The sequence below is a fragment of the Bos indicus x Bos taurus genome, chromosome 4, assembly GCF_003369695.1.
Source record: "Bos indicus x Bos taurus breed Angus x Brahman F1 hybrid chromosome 4, Bos_hybrid_MaternalHap_v2.0, whole genome shotgun sequence".
Lineage (NCBI taxonomy): Eukaryota > Metazoa > Chordata > Mammalia > Artiodactyla > Bovidae > Bos > Bos indicus x Bos taurus.
In genome coordinates, this window is record NC_040079.1 from 15,861,104 (window position 1) to 15,882,050 (window position 20,947).

Genomic DNA, 20,947 nt, shown 5'->3' on the forward strand with positions numbered 1-20,947 from the left:
CCTCTGAGACGGTGAAGGACGGGGAAGCCTGGCGTGCTGCACTCCATGGGGTCACAAAGAGTCGGACGTGACTGAGCGACTGAACAGCTGAGGGGTCTTGTGAAGTTAATCAAATTAATTCTTGTATACCACTTAGACTAGTGCCTGCAGCATAACCATTATTTATGTATGTTTGCTTAAGCTATAGAATTAGGCTTTCAATATGTGTCCTTTTAAAAAATTACCTCGTTTTCTAAAAGCAGAACATTCTCATTGTAAAATTCTTTTTAAATACCAACAAGTGTAATTTAAAAAATCATCTGTAATTGGGAATGTGTATTTTTTCTTTATACTCACCTGTATTTTTTTCCTAAAACAGATGGCTATTATGTATATGTGTGTGTGTGTGTGTGTGTGTGTGTGTTTTAAAAGCCTTTTAACAATTGCATGTAATCCCAACACCCAGAGAAAACCACCGTTGACACTGGTTTACTTCCTTCCAGACCGTGTCATACTGTGTGTGTGTGCGCGTGTATGTGTGCATAAGAAAAAGATTTGGGATGATATCGTATATACATTTGTTTTCGTATATACTTTTTTGCTGCTCTATTACATTTATCATGAATATTTCCCCATGCCATTAATTTCTTTTAAAAAATGATTTGTATTGCCTGCAAGGTATGCCATTGTTTTAATGTAATGCCACGGTGGTTCGTTAGTGTAATGTCCCCAGTTGTCAGAACACGCATGCCTGCCTATGTATTCCTGTGGGTGTATAGTCTTGAGTGTTCATGTGAATGTGTGTACCTGTGGGCATAGGTGAACAACTGTATGTGTGTGTGAATGGCATCCCAGTGCTTCCTGGGGGAGTCCTCTGTAAGCGAGCAGAGGAATGAGGTTGAGATAGGTAAAGATGAGGTGGGATATTTTATATCAAGGACCCTTTGGGTTTCCTGCTGTCGGTCTCCTGGGGCAGTAAGACAGGGACATGCGAGGACTGGAAGGGGTTAAGCCACCAGCTGCATTCACAGACAGGAAGGGTGAATGAACCCTGGCTGAGTCCAGGTCAGCTCCATCTTCGAGGCTCAAGGCACGTAGCTTCCTTGCCACCCCCTCTTCCCTAAGGGGGATCAGGGGGGAAGGGATAAATTAGGAGACTGAAATTGATACATATACATTAATATATAAAATAGATAACTAATTAATAAGGATTCACTTTGCTGTACAGCAGAAACTTAATGGTATTAAATCAACTGTACTCCAATAAAGATTTCAAGAAAAAAAGAAAACTATTTCTTCAATGGCATTTTCATTTTTTTTTTCTGATGAGCAAAGCTAAGAATCTTTCATATGTATCTGAAAATTATTAATTTCCTTTTCTGTAAACCTTCAGTCCTTATCTTTTGCCTGTTTTTCTTTTGAATTGTTAGTCTTCTCATTAACTTGTAGCATGTATTAGAAACAAATAAGTTCTATAAATTGCAGATTTTTTATTGTTTTTGTTGGCCTTTTGACCTTAGAACGGCTCATTTTTAAAAATCAGATATTGAGGCTCAGAGAAGTGAAATTCCTTGTATTAGAAGGAATTTCCCTTGCCAGTGACAGGGATAAAGCTGAACTTAAGTCTTGTAACTCCCAGTACATGGTGTCAGAAAGCCTCATTTGTAAAGGTACTGCATAGAGCCAGGTGAGTTTCCACTTGTCTGAAAAGAGAGTGGATTAGACTTGCATCCTTTATCATCCTCCTTTTCCATAATTGGATAATAAGTGTTTAGGCCCTTAACAGCATAGACGGCCTCAGCGTGCCCCTGGGGACTTAGACGAGCTTCTCCTCTTGACCTTCTTGGTCTCCGTCACTGGCAGCACCACTTATCTCTCAGGGGGTCTCTTTGTATTTATTTACTCTTCTTTCTTCCTCTCCCCTCACAGCAGTCCTTGTCCAAACCTGCCTTCTTTCGGCAAAATTCAGAAAGGAGGAACTTCAAACTGCTGGACACAAGGAAGTTGAGTCGGGATGGAACTGGGTCCCCTTCCAAAATCAGCCCTCCCTCCACCCCCAGCAGCCCTGATGACACTTTCTTTAACCTCGGGGACCTGCAGAATGGTAGGAAGAAGAGAAAGATACCCAAGGTAAGGCTTGCAATAAGCTTTGTGTTCAGGAGTACACCCCACATACACACTACAGAGGAGTCTGGGCAGAGATCAAATCACTGGGCCCTCCTACCTGCTTCACCACAGGCCAGGTAGACATGGGGAAGCCAGCAACTGAGCTAGCTGGGCCTTGGTCACAATAATTGGGGTCCTGTAGGGCTTACCAGGTGGCGCTAATGGTAAAGAGCCTGCCTACAATGCGAGAGACACAGCAGGAGATATGGGTTCAATCCCTGGGTGAGGAAGATTCCCTGGAGACGGAAATGGCTACCGGCTCTAGTATTCTTGCCTGGAAAATTCCATGGACAGAGGAGCTCGTCGGGCTACAATCCATGGGATCTCAAAGAGGCGGACATGACTGAGCGTGCACACACACAGCCTTCCTCTTAGCCCTCCCTTTCCCTGCTTAACGACTCTTATGATCCCAAACTGTGTTTCCAATGCCCAGCCTCAAAAAGGGCACATCTCCCTCCTTCATGGCCTCAAAAGCAGAGCCCCCTCCGCTGTGCTCTGACTCAGACTCCATCACCTCCCACTGCAGAGGGGCACCGCATGGAGCCTGTGCTGAGGGAGCTCTTGTCAGAAATGCATCTTTTCTGGGACTTCCCCGATGGTCCAGTGGCTAAGGCTCTGTGCCCGCCCTGGACGTGGTGCAGGTTCAATCCCTGGTTGGAGAACTAAGATCCCACGTGCCCTGTGGTGTGGCCCAAAAAAGAATTAAACAATGGACAGCTTACGTGAACAAGGTTCTCCTCTTTAAAACATATATATATTAAAATATACATATATATCTTTTCTGGCTCTTTTCAGCCCTGAAGGCAAAACAGGCCCAGTGGCTTGTGTGTGCATGAACTGTGGCTGCTCTTTCTTACTTTGGTGTTATATTTCCTTTTGCTCAGTGCAGCCCCTGCAATGCCTGTCATTCTATACTGGCCACTTCGGTACCAACTTACTACAGGAGCTTTTTTTTAATATATTTAAAAAATTTTTGTGTTTTGGCTGTGGTGGGTCTTTGTTGCTGCTTTTGTGAGCTTTCTCTAGTGGTGAATGGGGCCACTCTTCACTGCGGTACGCTGGCTTCTCATTGCAGTGCCCTCCCCCTCATGGAGCATGGACTCCAGGCACACGGGCTGCTGTAGTTGCAGCTCTTATGCTCAGTAGTTATGGTGCATGGGCTTAGTTGCTCCAAAGCATGTGGGATCTTCCCAGACCAGGGGGATCGAACCAGTGTCCCCTGCATTGCAAGGTAGAGTCCCAACCACTGGACCACCAGCGAAGCCCCCAGTACAGGAACTTTTAGAGAAGGAATTCTTCATTTCAGAGTCCACAGATGGACTTCAGGGGATCATGAAACGCATTAAATCATGTAAAGCTGCATGGATGAGTTTGAGGGGATAAAAGGAAGGGAGATGGGTTGTCTATAGGTTTCATCCGATTTTTCAAAGTGACCCACTGACCTAAAAGTCAAAGGACATTTTCACCAGCTGGTCCCTCCTGACTCAGTTTGGTTCATCCGTATTTTGAGCCATAATACTACCTCCATCCCTTTCATTCTTTTTCAAGTGAAATTAAGTCACCAAGATAATCAAGATAAATCACCTTGATAATCAATCAATTCTGAAGGGTAAGGGCAATCAGAGTCAGGTGACCTAACACCTGCAGCCTGGCAGCTGGGAGAGGGCAGCCAGAGGGCCCGGGGCAGGACTCGGGGCTCACTCCCCTCCCGTCTCCTGGCCCTGCCTTGCCCCTCCCAGGGTGCAGTGCACATTGCACGCTGATCATCGGACGTTTGCTGGATGAGTTCCCACTAGCACGTGGATCCCAGCCTCCTTCACCCCTGGAGGAGTCGCTCTCTGTCTCCTTTTGACTGTCTTTGAGTCACTGCCCTGTGCTGTCATTGTGGCTGCTCGTGGGGACCCCAGAGTGTGGGCTCGTGAATCACCCTTACTGCTCCTCTTCTTGTTCTAGCAAGGCTCACACATCTCTGTAATGTCAAAAACCTGCTATTGTGGAATAATTGCACAAATTATTGTGCAATTACACAATAACTAGTGTAACATCTATACAACCTCACCATTTTAGCGAATTAAACAGGAACAATCAAATGAATTAGCTTTAGGTTAAAAGAGCTTTGATACAACTCTAAGTTTGACTGTGTGATCTCTTAATAAGTACTTAACCTCTGTCTTCCACCACCTTCATATTATTTTATTATTTAGAAAAGATTTTTTGATTAAGGAGAGGAAAATATGTGTGCATATATCATATGAAAGTAGAGACGTAGAAAGAAAAGCAGAATTATTTCTGCCACTTTCTATGTGTTTAATTTACAAGCAGCAGTTTGTTTCCTCTTAGTTTATTGCCTGAAATTAAAGTGAGTTGCCACCCACTTAAATAGTGCCCAGGCACTTATTCAAATAGGTTTTGACAGATATAATCAAATCTGGAAAAAAAATCAGCTTTGACAGATACAACCAAATCCAGAAAAAAATCACCTGTTTTACCTGTTACTTTCACAACAACGACAAAATCCTATTAAAACTTTAATCATAAAGGTGAAGTACACAATTCTTCAAAGGAATGCTTATTTTTTTTTATTTTCTGGCTGCACCACAAAGCATGGGGGATCTTAGATCCCCAACAAGGGATCGAACCCACACCCTTTGCATTGAAAGCATAGAATCCTAACCACTGGACCACCAGGGAAGTCCCAAGGAATGTCTAAAAAGAAAACAAATGTCCGCTGTTGCTGCTGCTGCTAAGTCGCTTCAGTCGTGTCCAACTCTGTGCAACCCCAGAGACGGCAGCCTACCAGGCTCCCCCGTCCCTGCAATTCTCCAGGCAAGAACACTGGAGTGGTTTGCCATTTACTTCTCCAATGCATGAAAGTGAAAGGTGAAAAAAAAAAAAGAAAGTGAAAGGTGAAAGTGAAGTCTCTCAGTCGTGTCCGACTCCTAGCGACCCCGTGGACTGCAGCCTACCAGGCTCCTCTGTCCATGGGATTCTCCAGGCAAGAGAACTGGAGAAACAAATGACCAATTATAGTTTATTCTAAGTTTCATGAATCCTCAGCTCTATCACTTGCTACTTAAACTTAACCTAAACTTACCCCCGGAGAAGGAGATGGCACCCCACTCCAGTACTCTTGCCTGGAAAATCCCATGGATGGAGGAGCCTGGTAGGCTGCAGCCCATGGGGTTGTGAAGAGTCGGACATGACTGAGCGACTTCACTTTCACTTTTCACTTTCATGCATTGGAGAAGGAAATGGCAACCCACTCCAGTGTTCTTGCCTGGAGAATCCCAGGGACGGGGGAGCCTGGTGGCCTGCTGTCTATGGGGTCGCACAGAGTCGGACACGACTGAAGCGACTTGGCAGCAGCAGACTTACCCCCACTCTTGAGTATGAAGCTTCTTTTTGATGCTCTGAATCCTTTTCTTGAAGTCAAAGGTTCCTTTTCAGGCACATTCATGACTTCCAGATTTTGGACCCTTAAAGCATTTGCTGTCCAAAACCCTGGCTGTTGTGTTTTGATCTAGCAAGAAGGACTACACAGTCTACTCACAACTGATGAGACAGTGGGTTGGTTGGCATTCCTTCAGCTGCCTCTGCTGAACAGTGTAACTTAGAGTCCCTTCTGGAAGCATGGATGCTCCCCTTGGTTTCTCCCACCTTGGCTGTAAGAGGAATGAAGGTCCCGGTGGAGGAGGGGAGAGAGAAAGAGACACTCCTCCCCTGTATTCTCCTAGCAACCCTGTACCTTCATTAACGCAGCAGCTGAAACCGAGCAGTTATTTACTCAGCGGTGTGATGTCCTCAGGATTCATGAATCACGGCGCTATCCTTTCTAATGAGAAGCCAGCTCCCCCTCAGCACACACAGCAGGTTTGTGTGGAGCCCTGTTTCTTTGGCAGCCACCATAGCAGAATTAAGTACCACATGACTCTCTGAAACACACCATCTTCCAAATGAGCTTATAGTTAAAAATCTTTTTTTCAACTTAAAAATGGCTTCTAAAGAGGCCAGTACTTCTAGTACAGAACACTTTATATTTTTTCAGAACACTCAAAAAAAAAAATTATGTCCTGTTAAAGTTCAATTATGTGACAGCTGGAGAAATGGGGTTAGTGTCGTATCCTACCAGTCAGAACATGCTTGAAAAGCAGAGAAGCCCACTTCAGGGGGGTGTGCTCTCAAGGAGATGGCGGGCTACTGAGAGCATAGAAAGAGCCACCACATGGCAGGGCTTTGGGGGTGAAGGCAGAGGCCTTGTTCAGGTGGGATTCCTGGTTAGGGAGAGAAGCCGACACGGAGAGTGGGCACGGCCGGGGCTGGGCTCTCCATCAGGAGTCAGAGGGTGCAGGTCTCCGGAGATGCAGCAGGGCCATGTCAGGAGCGCTCTGCAGAAGCTGGGGACATGGACCCCAGACCCACCACGAGGAGACCTTGAGAATAAACCCCCCACGCCCTGCCAGGCCCATGCTTGTAGAGAGGAGCCAGCGAGCTCCTTTAGGGAATAGATCAGAAGAGTGGAGGCTAGAGATGGGTATTGGCAACTGTGCCCACCTGGGACACATCACCCAGATTACCATAGCACATCCCTCCTGTTCTTCCCAACGTACAAAATAATTTCAAGCTTTCCAAGGTAGCTTACAGCCAGCTCGCCTTTAATATCAGTAGTTGGCTTGCCTCGATTATGCATGGGTAGACCTCCCTTTCTGCCAACCAGGTGGAACCCAGGAAGCTTCTGCTCTTGGAAGTTACAGGGGATGCTGTAAAGCCGGATGGGAAGTGACCCGGGGGCCTCCGTCACCCAACGGCTCTGCCACAGTCAGCCTGGAGGTTGTGCCGCTTAGAAAGGCATCTGCTGAGCGGCTCAGCTCCTGAGCACCAGGGTGGTCCTGAGAGGCCTCGGCCAGCCTGCAGGAAGGGCAGCGTGCTAGGGGCCGGCCTGACTCCCTGCTGACCCGAGCTTGGACTCAAGAGCCACGACAACCCTGCTGCCTTCCTGCCTGCTGCTCAGACACACTTTGGCATGGTTCCCATGAAAGGGGCCCTGCCTGGGGACAGCTTTTTTCCTGTCTCTTCCTTTTATTGTTTTGTTTTGAGGGCAAAGGCTCCTTCCCAAACCACACTGAGATGGCACTGTCAGAAAGGGTGCAGCCGTCACACCATTAGCCAGTGAAATGGCTCCCTCTGTGTCTCTGCGGGATGCATTAGAGTCAGACAACACCACCCCCCCACCAGAGAGGCTGGCCATGCTCCTGACGGGTCGGGCTTCTATCTGGCTGAGAAGAATGACTAAAAGACGCCAGTGGGCCAGTGGGACGTGTCTCCCCCACCTCCTGCCCCCAGCCCTGGCCCGCCAGGGTCCTCAAAGAGAATGGGCAGTGAGGGCATCCCAGCCCCTCTCAGGGAGGAGACTGCTCACACTGGCTTCCCTTCTCCCCATGTCTGGCAGCTGGTACTGCGAATCAATGCCATCTATGAAGCCCGGAGAGGAAAGAAACGCGTGAAGAGGCTGTCCCAGTCCACAGAGAGCAACTCAGGAAAAGGTAGGGGCCCCGCCACTGTCCCTCCTCCCCCAAGAATCTGAAAACAGGATCTCCCTTCCCCTCTCCTTGTCCATCCATCATGTCAGCCCAGGGCTGCATGCTCTGACCTCAGCGGGGGAGCCACCTTCTTTGCTTAATTTGCACCGAAGGGACCAATATCTTTGACTGGATTTGCTAGAGGTACCATCTGAAGTACAGCCAAGTTAATCTGGAAACACATGCAGTTGGACAAAGACATAATTCGTTCATGACCTTTAAACAGAAAAAAAAAAGAAAACAGCCCCTCTGAACTAGAACTCTGGGATTTGTGCTACCACATGAAAAAGTTTCCTGCATTAGAAAGAACCACGTTTGCAATTTGTTGTTGTTGTTTTGTCTAGTGACAGATGAGAACAGCGAGTCTGACAGTGACACCGAGGAGAAGCTGAAAGGTGAGAAGAGCCGTTGTTGTGCAGGGTGCATGTTGGTGATGGGGAAGGTGCAAAGGTGGCCCTTCCTGCTGAGTGTGAGGGAGACACAGCGTCCTTGCAGGAGCTTGCTGGGCAAGGCGTGGGTGTTTGAACCTGGCCAGGGTGGGCCTGTCCGGTCCCTGAGCCTCTGGCTACACTCTAGAGACTCAGAGTAGGTACCGCTGTGGTGACTCCCTGTCCCTGCACCCACCCGTTATGTTATGGGTGTTCTTCACACCTGTGAAAGGTACAGCGTGCTGGTCTGGGACTCCAGAGACCTGGGGCCCTTGCCCTACTCCTGTAAAATGGCTCTGTGATCTGGAGGAAATCATTGAGATCCAGGGCCTCTACTTCCTCATCTGTTAAATGAAGTTGCTGAAATTATTGGTCCCTGTGGACCTAAGCCTGGTGATCTTAGTCTAGGTCTCAGTGAGTTCTCCACAACTTTTCAGAACCCCAGGGGCAAGCCAGGAACGCTGTAGTCCAGGGCTGCTCAGCGAGGTGATGGCGACCCACCCATCTGCTCAGTGGCCCTGCCTCTTCGGCCTCTGACACCCACCTGCTCCCTGACCCGTCTCGGGAATGAGGCCGACCGTTGTAGCGCACAGAGCGGTGCCAGGAGAGAAGGCAGATGGGAGCTCTAGACCAGGCAGGTCTCTGCCACTTGAGTCACACGGGATGTTTACAAAGCTCCCAGCTCCAAAAGCTCTGGGGTCTGGATTTTGTCCCAGCCCTCAAGAGGAAAGGTGCAGGAAGTGGCTGAAGGGAGGAGTCCCCACCCCATCTGACACAGGAACCCAAGGGTCACTCAAGCCGCTGCCCCAAGTCCAGACAGCAAATCCATGGTGGAATGGTGGCCCCACGTTCCAGGCTTCTGCACCCCAATTAGCCTGGCAGCGGGTTGCTGCTCCTAGAACTTTGGCAAGAATCCCCAGTAAAGAACTTTGTACTAATTTGTTAAATGTGGGAACGCTTTTGTAGGATTAGGAAAAGTACTTTGAGCTGGGAATTCCATAACCTGTTGCAGCTCTGTGCAGTTTGACATTGGGAGTGAGTCATTTTCAGGCGGTCCTCCGCTCTCTGTCTCTCTCTGCTCCCTCTCCAGCCCACAGCCAGCGCCTGGTCAACGTGAAGTCACGGCTGAAGCAGGCTCCAAGATACCCGTCCCTGGACCGGGAGCTGGTCGAGTACCAGGAGAGGCAACTTTTCGAGTACTTCGTGGTCGTGTCCCTGCACAAAAAGCAGGCTGGGGCTGCGTACGTGCCCGAACTCACCCAGCAGTTCCCGCTGAAGGTATGGGGTGGGCCAAGCTCCGTGGCCTGCCATGGACTGCAGCATTCTTGGGAAGATCTTACTGGGACTCATGGTTCAGGGAGATGCAGGAGCCCAAGGAACATTCAGTGTCTAGAATTTCAAAAATGGGTCCTAATTAAAGTATATTGATTTAAAAAAAGTGCTACTGGAGAATTTAGGAGATTTGAGGGGTGTGAGATGCATGACTCAGTTCAGTTCAGTTCAGATGCTCAGTCGTGTCCAACTCTTTGCGAGCCCATGGACTGCAGCAAGCCAGACCTCCCTGTCCATCGCCAACTCCCATAGTTTACTCAAACTCACGTCCATCGAGTCAGTGATGCCATCCAACCATCTCATCCTCTGTTGTCCCCTTCTCTTCCTGCCTTCAATGCATGACTCAAGCAGGGACAGAAATACTCGCTTCCTGTGATCACTATACTGATGGTACCATTCTATCCACTCTCCCCATCTCCTTATCCGGCCACATCTCTCCCCAACCCACCCTAGAAGCCTCTTCCCCATAGACTGCACAAGGAGCGTCACATTTGTGTCCATGCTGCCCGTGTGCCCTGTGTGCCTCTGTTTGTATGTGCGTGTGCAAGAATCCTGTTCTATTCTCACATGGGTCAGTCCTGTGTGGAGTTGGCTTTACCATGTATTGAAGTGAAAGTCGCTCAGTTGTGTCCGACTCTTTGCAACCCCATGAACTGTAGCCCACCAAGCTCCTCTGTCCATGGGATTCTCCAGGCAAGAATACTGGAGTGGATAGCCACTCCCTTTTCCGAGGGACCTTCCCAACCCAGGGATCGAACCTGGGTCTCTTGCATTGCAGGCAGATTCTTTACTGTCTGAGCCACCTGGGAAGCCATCCTATATTATTAATCATGGATCCTAAAATGAAACGGCGCTCAATAAAGGCTAAAGTGGCATGGCCTATCATAGATAAATGACCCATAGGCTTTGGCATCAGTGATAGAGAGCTTTCATCACTTTCTAATGCAGCTCAGCCAGGATTTACTGAGACCCTATTACATTCCAGCTGCTTTCTGCTTGGCCCCAGGGGATTACAAAGATGAGCAGAATGTGTTTCCTGTCCTCGGGGAGCTTACCCTCTGACAGGTGGGCATGAGAGACTCCAGAGACTCACGAGGTAAAGTGTGCCAGTCTCTGTCCAGTGCACACAGTGGTGCTCAGAGACGGGAAGAGGGGAGGGCGCTCATGTCCTGATCCCCTCAGAGCCTGCCTTCGCTGCCACCACCCAAACAGAACCCCAGCATCTGCCAAGACCTGGGGTCCAGCTGTCCCTCTCCTCCTCCTGAGCCACTCTTCCTTCCGTCCTGCCCACTGGAGACCAGCAGAGCAGTTGTGGCCTTGGCTTGGAGTTTAGAACGGAAATATGTGTAAAGGAGATAAGCAATAGGCACCAGCCTTCCACATGGGCACTGACTCACTTCCTCCATCTCCTCCAGGGGTGATCCCTGAAAACCTCAGTGCTACGTATGCCCACGTCTAGTTGGGGACCTCACAGAGCAAGCACCAAGACACGAGGGATGGGCCTGTTATTTTATTTACTTCCCTCGGGGCCTAGCACAGTGTTATACATACGGTGATGCTCAGTGTTCCAGGAGTAAAGTCAGTGTCCCATGAATTAGTTAATGAACCACCCTAACTATCAAATGCTTGAGTTTCCAACGTGGACTCTCCAGCCTCCTAGACATCACATTAAAACTTTTTTTGAATGGAAAGTTGCCTAGTCACTGTGGAAAGGGAGACTAATACAGAAATGTTTAGAGAAAAAGTCATCTCCAGCCCCACAGAGGTCGTTGTTGTTGGCATTTCATTGTCTTTCTCCAGTCTTTTCTCAGAGTAGAATTTTCTTACAAAACTGAGGTCAGACATTGTGTATTTCCGTATCATGTTTTGTAAACCTATCATTATTTACGAACACGTTTCATACAAATTCTAAAACATCATTTTTGAAATTCCATAATACCGCATTATGTGGGTATACCCTGATCTGTTTAGCAGCTCTCTTTCTGTTGGAAATGCATCTTGCTGCCAGCTTTTCTTTAGGTGTTTATCTTTAATGTTCTGGTGATCATTCTCTGTAGGCATTTTTGCATGCCAGGCTACTACATATATCTCCTTGCCTTCACCTGCTCCCTCTGTCAGAAGCCCCTTTTTCTTCTTCTTTCTCCTCATTTTTAACTTTTTCTTGAGTTTTAGCCCCCACTCCTATAAACACCTTGATCGAGGTTTCCGCTCCATATTTGTGCATTAGCAATCATGCCTGGCATATTCTATTAAAATGCTTGACACCTCACAGTTATCTTTCATGACACCTCACAGAGATGAGGCTGTTTCCCAGCCATCTGCGATTGATTGTATTTGTGAGAGAGCTCTCTGTGTGTCTCTTCCCGTAAATGTGCTCCTGTGTGTGTCCGAGCAGGTATGTGCACATGAGTTGATAACTTGTATGTTGATGAGTGTGTATATGCATACATGTGTATGTATGTATTTGTGGGTGTCGTGCATGTGGTCTGAGGGCAGGTGTGTTCAGGTGGTGACTGGACCGTACTGAAAGCACTGGAACTCACTCTCCTACAGGGCTTGCTCTTCAGTTCTCTGATTAATGCTGTTTCCACTATGGAAAAATGTCTTTGTTCCTTCCTTGTGTATTATTTGTTACTTGGGGTCCGTCACTCTGTGGTGATTAATGATCCCCTCAACAACTACACCCAGCTGGTATTCTTTGCAAGACTGTCCGAGGGTAATCAAAAACTGTTGCTTTGGCAGCAGTCTGAGCTAGTAAATTGTCAACTCAAAGACTGTTCCAGTACCAGTTGGAATCTTCTGAGTCATGATGAAAGAGAAAACCATTATAGTTCAGTAAAGAAAGAGTGACTGTTTATTCTGAAGAAGAAAGACTGAAGAACAATTAATGACTGGCTCCTAGTCTACGTATGGTGACTGTGTTTCATTCATCGATAGTTGTCTCAAGCATTATTATATTAGTAGCAGCTTTGGAGAAGGCAATGGCACCCCACTCCAGTACTCTTGCCTGGAAAGTCCCATGGACGGAGGAGCCTGGTGGGCTGCAGTCCATGGGGTTGCTAAGAGTTGGACACAACTGAGCGACTTCACTTTCACTTTCATGCATTGGAGAAGGAAATGGCAACCCACTCCAGTGTTCTTGCCTGGAGAATCCCAGGGACGGGGGAGCCGGGTGGGCTGCCATCTCTGGGGTCGCACAGAGTCAGGCATGACTGAATCGACTTAGCAGCAGCAGCAGCAGCAGCAGCAGTAGCAGCTTTAGTTAAATTTGATCTGGCCGAATAAGGATCATACTAGAAGTGGGTTTCCAAGTTGAAAGCCATCAGCCCAATGCCCTATTCCTTTGGATGCTGTCTTCAGAGACCTCTTCTCTCTGATGTTTCATGGCCTTGGGAAGGCTTGCAGATCCTCTGTGAAGGAGTACCATTGGCCAACAGACCTCAGAAACTGCAAGACTGGTTTAAGGTGGTGCTGTGCTAAGTCACTTCATTCGTGTCCAATTCTTTGCAATGCTATGGACTGTAGCGTGTCAAGCTCCTCTGTGCATGGGATTCTCTAGGCAAGAATACTGGATTGGGTTGCCATTTCCTTCAGCAGGGGATCTTCCTCACCCAGGGGTCATACCTGAGTCTCTTAAAAAGTCTCCTACATTATTAGCAAGTGGGTTCTTTACCACTAGGGCCACCTGGGAAGCCCTGGTTTAAGGTGGAGGCCTTAATGGAAAGATATGAGAAACAAAGTAAGAAATTATCGACAATAGTATATTAAGACTTTAACTTAGATGTTACAATTTCCTAATTTTAGAAATTCACACTCCACTCAGTTCAAGTAGCTGATATTTTAGATGACTGAAGGCAATTTTATCATGGTTTATTTTTTCTTTAACTGTTTATAAGGGAAATGTAACAAGTGTAAACCTATCAGCAACAACACAACAAAAAGCCAACAATTCTTCCCAGCACTTTAGAAGTACCAATTTATAAGCAAACTATCAGGCACCCCACTCCAGTACTCCTGCCTGGAAAATCCCGTGGATGAAGGAGCCTGGAACGCTGTAGTCCATGGGGTCGCTGAGGGTCAGACATGACTGAGTGACTTCACTTTCACTTTCCACTTTCATGCATTGGAGAAGGAAATGGCAACCCACTCCAGTGTTTATGCCTGGAGAATCCCAGGGACAGGGGAGCCTGTGGGCTGCTGTCTGTGGGGTCACAAAGAGTCAGACATGACTGAAGTGACTTAGCAGCAGCAGCAGCAGCATGCTAATTATAAACTTTTTTTTTTTTTTTTTTTGTATTGCAAACTTTATACCTAGAGTGCCTTTTTTTTCAGTTGAGGCAAAAAAAAAAAAAAAACATGTGGCATAAAATTCAGCATCCCAACATCTCCAGGTGTACAGTACAGTGTGGTTAACTACAGGTGCATTGCTGTCCAACAGATTCCCCAGAATGGAGTGCTTTTTGAAGTAGATACCCCTTCAGACACAGAACAAGCAGAGTCACGGCTTTAAATATAATCTCTTAAGTCAGACCTCATCCATTCGTTCCGTTTTGAAGTAAGATGATATTCCTCCAGTCTGTGATGTGTCAGATAAATCAGAGAGCAAGAAGAAGACAGAAATTAAGATCATTTTGATTCTTTCCTGGATTCCATTCTAGCTGTGTGATCATGGACAAATCACTTAACTTCTCTGGGCTTATTTTTTTCTAAGAATGTCAGCCTCGTGTCTAGTTTTCCTTTAATTCTGATATTCAAAGACCTCCTGAAATGAATTAAATTTCACTGTATAACGTAATTTACCTGGATGGATTCACTAAGAAGGGCTGCAAAACATCTCTGCTGAAATTGAAGAGGGCCAGCTTTGCCTAGGTCCAGGCATCAGACAACTAGTTTGTGGCTCTGCCTTGCAGATTTGTGAGTCTCGGATTTGGAAGTGGTTGCTATGACAGCTCTTCCTTATTGATTAAAATGCTTATATTCCAGAATGTTAGGTATAGAGAACATTTCTCTAAAGCACACTATTTTTTCTCCTTGTTCCCCGCATAAGACTATAGTTGAAACTGCCCTGAGGGAGAAAATAGCTTAAGCCTGAGCTGCAAGCCCTCCTCAGCGTGGAGGTTAAGGCGACAGTTATGACTTCAGGGCCATGGGGGCTGTGTGCCTGTCGAGCGTCTGTCTTGCTCACACCGGAGCTTATTCTCCAGCCTCCTCTCGCCCTTCTCCCTGCAGCTGGAAAGGTCGTTCAAGTTCATGAGAGAAGCTGAGGACCAGCTGAAGGCTATCCCCCAGTTCTGTTTCCCTGACGCCAAGGACTGGACTCCGGTCCAGCAGTTCACCAGGTATGTGCTGGTGTCTCCCCGCCCTCCCCTGGCCCCGCCAAGACTAAAGTGAGAGCTAGAGAGAGGTCGTCGATGGCAGACCCGGTACATAAGTCAGTCCTGCTGGTAAGTGATCCTGACAGACTCGAGTGTATAAATTTCCCCCACGGGTGTTTGCAAAGCATGCCTGAAGACAAGACTCATTTTGCCAAATGTGCAGGTTCCCAGACCTCCCACTCCATCTTGGAATGTGTTTCATAAGCTGACGTGATGGGCAATAAGGTAATTCATAGTCTAAGAAAACCTTGTCCAGTGCTGTGAAAATACTTCTGCAGCAACACATCTAGCCATTATTCAGATTGTCATAAGTTTACATTTCTGCTTTAACCCATATTGTTGGGTGGAAGTTTTTTTTTTAATCAGAGGTCTCAACAACTGACCAAACTCAGGAGGCTCCAAATCCTAAGTGTTCGAGGGACACTGAGTACCTCGAAGTTGGCCTGGCAGTCTTTAAGGACAGTCGCAGCTTCGGTGCCCAGGGGAGCTGCCCGGGGCAGCTCCAAGAAGGGCACCACCATTGCCTACTGCTACCCAGCTCCCCCCCATACCCCCCAGTCTTGAGTCACTCCGGGGCTCACCCCAAGAGAGGACCAATGAGCACTGTGTCTGTTCGATGGGATGGCCCAGGTCATAGAATTATATGAGGGCTGAGGGTGGAAAGAAAAGTCCTCACTTCCTCTCAGGACACAGCGACACTTGAGATCCCCGTATCCCTGACAGAGACTCCGGAGCCACAGCCCAGAGATGGACGGGCGGGACAGGGAGCTGCACTTTCTGACAGCCTCCTCCTGAATGTCCCCTGGTGGCTCAGCATGATGATGCAACTTTTGTTCTGTTTTGTAACACACTTCCTGTTCTTTTTCCAGTTGCTTTAGATGTAAAGTTACCTTGTCTATTTGATGTTTTTCTTGTTTCTTGAGGTAGGAGTGTATTGCTATAAACTTCCCTCTTAGAACTGCTTTTGCTGCATCCCATAGGTTTTGAGTTGTGTTTTCATTGTCACTTGTTTCTAGAGATTTTTTGACTTCCCCTTTGATTTCTTCAGTGACCTGTTGGTTATTTAGAAACTCCTTGTTTAATCTCCATGTGTTTGTGTTTCCTGCAGTTTTTTTCTTGTAATTGATACCTAGTCTCATAGCGCTGTGGTCAGAGAGTAACGCACTTCCTTTCATTTTCCCAACCACAGTGAAACATTCTCGTTTGTCTTAACTGGAGAAGATGGGAGCAGAAGGTTTGGTTACTGCCGAAGACTGCTGGTCAGTATCCCCTGCTGTCCGGCAGCGAGAGCTCAATGCGGAGCACCTACTGGCTTCCTAGGGCCTCATTCACCACAGGCCACAAGAGAAGGGACCAGAGGTGTAGCGAGTTCGTCAGGGTCATTAAACACGGGAAGGAGTGTTTGGGGATCCACGTGAGCCTCACTGTGGATGGAAACACTGTCTGCCTCCCTTGAAAAGAAAATACTTTGTCCACTGCTTTCCCTGCCAAATAAATGGCCATCCCCCCTCAAGGCAGGCGTCCTTTCTAATAAAGTGTGCTCAACAGACTCAGAGCTTACAGAGAACTTTCGTAACAGTGGTAAGGGCCGAAGAAGGATGGCTTTACGGCTCATGACACAAATAATTTAAGTGTCTCCTTCAGAACATTAACCTTTAAAAGTCACACACTTACTTCAGTGATATGATCATGCCAAAACATTTTAGAGCTTGTCTTTTTGAGGCCCATTTTTAGGAGTACCTTCAGTAGTGGCAAATCATTTTCCACTGAGAGTGTATTTTAGTCTTGTTATACATAGGCTAATATAGTCAAGAATAATGTGTGGCACATAGTGGCTGCTCAGTAAATATTTGTTAAATTAGTGAATAAAAAAAGTATGGATAGTAATCGAAAAAGTTAAGTGGGATAATAAATTCTGTTACTATAATTACTTTGGAGTTTAAGTATTGAGATTGTTTTCCTTTTTGGTTTTGAAAATTAATAGTTTCCAAAAAGGATTTTTAGAAAAGATTTCTCATTTGGAGTTATAATAATTGTAAGGAATAAATAAGTTCCTTGAGAAAAACCACAGTGATATGAGTAATATGAGTAAACAAGTTAAGTGATATGAGTAAACAAGATTCCTCATTTTATGGTTCTGTAGGCCACATTGAGCTCCTACTGTGTGCACAAAACTCTTGATTTGGTCCCTTTGGGAGAATTTTAACACACGTCTACGTAACCAGAAGTGGTTCCACCTGTAAGACGGGGTATTGGTAACTGCTTACCTTACTGATTTTCAAAAACTCTGGTTTGTGGAAACAGTCGGCACCATGTTAAAAAGATCTGGGGTCTTTCCTCCCCTGAGATTGGTCACACTCGTAATCTCCTTGTGTTTCACTCCCAAAAGCCTGGTGGCAAAGGAAAGCGTCTCCCTGAAGTTTACTGCATCGTGAGCCGCCTGGGATGCTTCAGCCTCTTTTCAAAGGTGAGGACTTTGGCCCCAGAGCAGGGAGGGAGCGTGTGGGAGTTGCAGGGCCCAGGAGGACTCAGGAGACACCCCAACTCCCAGGACTTTTTATCTTCTCATTCCCCAACCTGTTTTCCTTGCCACTTCCTCCTCCTCCCTTCCTTGAGCCTCGCTGAGATAATCACTGGGACAGGAAATGAATGGATGAAGGTCGTGGCCCAGAAAGTGAGGGAGGGGAAAAGGACAAATTAATTGCAGTTGAGGATGGAGGGGCAAAGGCTCCCCCCAGAATGTTCCATGTGCTTTACTTCCCCTCTCATAAGCGTTATCTTTTGTCACATTATGTGTGGTGTATGTCTGTTACGTGTGTCTGTTGTGTGTGTGTGAGATTTGTTATTGTGAGACTACTCTAAGTCTGTCAGAGTGAAAGTAAAAGTCGCTCAGTCATGTCCGACTTTTTGCGACCCCATGGACTGTATACAGTCCATGGAATTCTCCAGGCCAGAATACTGGAGTGGGCAGCCTTTCCCTTCTCCAGGGGATCTTCCCAACCCAGGGATCGAACCCAGGTCTCCCACATTACAGGCAGATTCTTTACCAGCTGACCTATAAGGAAAGCCCAAGAATACTAGAGTGGGTAGCCTATCCACTTCTCCAGAGGACCCAGGAATCAAACTGGGGTCTTCTGCATTGCAGGCATATTCTTTACCAACTGACCTATCAGGGAAGCCCTCTATCAAAATCTTAGTATACCTTGGTCCTTCTTTTTGGAAAATGAAGCAATATATCAGGACATAGGAATTGCCGTGGTAAATTGGCTCAGCCACCCCGGTATTCTGGATTGGCATAAATTACTATGCTGTCTGATGCCAATCTCAAAAATTAGGTGTAACTCAACATTTGTTTCTTCTGTCAATGAGACATAAATATTTAATCTATACATGTATTTTAAGTCCTTAAACATGTATTTCAGTCCAGGTTTTCTTGTGGAGAATTGAAGTCCTGCATCTACTGTCTGTGGATGAAAGCCCCACTCCCTCAGCATTCTGAACCAAAATTCCTGCTCCTGCCCACCCTGTCCTGAGCTCAGAGGAGGCCTGAATCAGACTGATGCAGTGTGACCTCTGGCTGTGGTAGAGCTTGTACTTTACACAGTCGGAAGTGATTAATGGTACCAGCGTCACCTGAGTCATGGCCTTCACTCCACGTGAGGAGATAGTCATTGTACATTACAGTCAGGCACTCACAAGCTCTGGCTCAGATTTGCATTGCTGCTCATGCCAGTCTTCATCATGGGTGTGTTTCAACATGGAGAGGAGGCTGTAGGTCAGAGACCCTATTGTTGTGAGAACGCTTATGAATCTAGGAGTAAACGGCTCCTGCGAGGTAGGCCAGCCTCCAGCAGCAGCTCTGAAATTCACATAAGCTGCATTGCTACATCATGGGCAGGAGATGCAGAGCAAGCGAACATCGTAACATACTCGTGTGATGCACAATCCTGCATTTTCATGTCAGTTTTGTGACTGTGATTTTTTTAAGAATATAGTATGAAGACTTGCTGAAGACCTCACAGCAAATATTCAGCATAGAACCATAGACAGAGCTTTGGCTAACTGATTCCAAGACCTCAGGTTATTTCTAGGTGAGGGGCAAGGACCATTATGGCAAATTGTCCTTCAGTAAAGACAAAAGGATAATGGATAAGAACAGCTTTCAGAATCTCTGAAGAAAGCATAAGTATCGTTGCAATGATGCTGTGTTAACAAACCACAGTGGCTTAAAGCAGCCACCATTGACTCCCACAGAGGGGCAGGGCTCTGGGGTTCTGCTCTGCTGGACTCCGTGGCTCACTCACCCTTGTGCTTCCAGTAGGCTGGGGGTTGGCTGATGCTTCAGGCTGCAAGTCTGGATGTGGGTTTGTCACCCCCCTGAGACAGGAAGCTGTCCCATGCATACACAGGGAGGCGAGCAGAAACCCGTAAGGCAAGTTTCTACTTGCCTCCCAAGCCCTGGGCTTAGCACAGGCACGTGGTCACTTCCGCCTCATCCTGCCTGCCCAGTGGTCCTCAACTTTTTCTCATTACTGTTCTAGTGAGCAGCCTTTTTAGATATTGTTTTTCCTCAATTGCCTCTCCTCCCCATTAAATTTTTAACTTTTTGTCATATTATTTTCTTTCTACTGTGCTAAAACGTACATAACATTACACTTACCATTTCAGTCATTTCTATGTGTACAGTTGATGGGCATTATGTTTATTCACTTTGTTGTGCCACCATCTCCATCATCCATCTGCAGAACTCTTTCATCTCCCCAGACTAAAATTCGGTGCCCATTAAACACTAACCCTCTGTCCTCTCCTCCCCCAGCCCCTGGCAACTACCCCTCTACTCTACTTTCTGTCTCTTTTATGAGTTTGACTCGAGGATCTCATGTAAGTGGAATCGTATAGTGTTTGTCCCTTTTGTGTCTGGCTTATTTCACTTAGCACAATTTTCAAATCATCCATGTTGTAGCATGTATCAGTATTTTATTCCATCGTATTGAATAATATTCCATTGTATAGGTAACATGTTTTGCTTATTATTCATAAGTTAGTGGATGTTTGGATTATTTCCTTTTTTGGCTCCTATGAATAATAATGCTTTGAACATTCGTGTTCAAGTTTTCATGTGAACATGTTTTCATTTCCGTTGGTTAAATACCTAGGAGTGGATTTGCTGGGTCATAATATGTTTAATTTCTTAAACAGACCATTTTTAAAAGAAAAACTTTGCTAGTTTACATTTCCACCTGCAGTGTATGAGGGTTCCAATTTCACCACTTCCTCACCAACACCTGTTACCTGTTTTTTTTATTACAGTCCAATGGCTGTCAAGTGGCATCTCATTGGTTTTGGTTTGTGTTGTCCTAATGGCTTCCCCCCAGAGAAAATTCAGTTCTACAGATATATCACGTATCTGTTTATGTACTTTGGCCCCTTAGAAGGGCACAAACCCTCACAATACCTGAGTGTTTTCACCAACCCCCAACCAATTTTTACCCCCTTGGGGGGCGCTATTCTTCCCATTGAGAACGTATATCATGATCAATGTCACAGGGGAATGCAAATGGACAGAAGCACAGTTTTCAAAGTCAAGGGGGCAGGAACTATACTTCACCCTGTAAGTGGGAGAAATTGTAGGGCCACATGGAAAAGAGTGGCTGCAGAGAGGGTGGATCCGGGTCTTAACGCACAAGGTGAAAGAGACTGGAGGTTTGGCCTGATGAGGACCCCTGGCTTCCCCATGGTTCCGCAGCCTCGGTGGCAGGCCCCCTTCATCTGGAAGAGAGCTCCACCTCGCAGCCCGACTTTTCTGTCCCTTGCAGATTTTGGATGAGGTGGAAAAACGACGAGGCATCTCTCCTGCCCTGGTCCAGCCTCTCATGAGGAGCGTTATGGAAGCCCCCTTCCCAGCCCTGGGCAAAACCATCGTGGTCAAGAACTTCTTGCCCGGGTCAGGAACTGAGGTATGCCATCAGACTCCTCTCCTGTCCCAGGGGGCGTAGCCCTGACAGTGATCAGGTCCTGGTGATCCCACGAGCTGGCTTTCAGTGGGCTGTCACATTCAGTGGTGGCCTCTTGCTCCTCAAGCTGGCCCAGA

The 20,947-nt window shown here is 46.9% G+C and overlaps 1 protein-coding gene across 3 annotated transcripts in view; it reads left to right on the top strand.

Annotated features, from left to right (window-relative positions):
- DENND2A (DENN domain containing 2A) overlaps nt 1-20,947 on the top strand; it is a 99,633-nt gene that overhangs the window by 56,127 nt on the left and 22,559 nt on the right. For all 3 annotated transcript variants that reach the window (XM_027538834.1, XM_027538835.1, XM_027538836.1), the window contains exons 6-13: nt 1,909-2,109; nt 7,592-7,685; nt 8,066-8,116; nt 9,240-9,427; nt 14,711-14,820; nt 16,046-16,115; nt 17,246-17,323; nt 20,673-20,813. In XM_027538834.1, the coding sequence (XP_027394635.1) occupies nt 1,909-2,109; nt 7,592-7,685; nt 8,066-8,116; nt 9,240-9,427; nt 14,711-14,820; nt 16,046-16,115; nt 17,246-17,323; nt 20,673-20,813 (933 nt within the window). The remainder of the gene's footprint in view (nt 1-1,908; nt 2,110-7,591; nt 7,686-8,065; nt 8,117-9,239; nt 9,428-14,710; nt 14,821-16,045; nt 16,116-17,245; nt 17,324-20,672; nt 20,814-20,947) is intronic.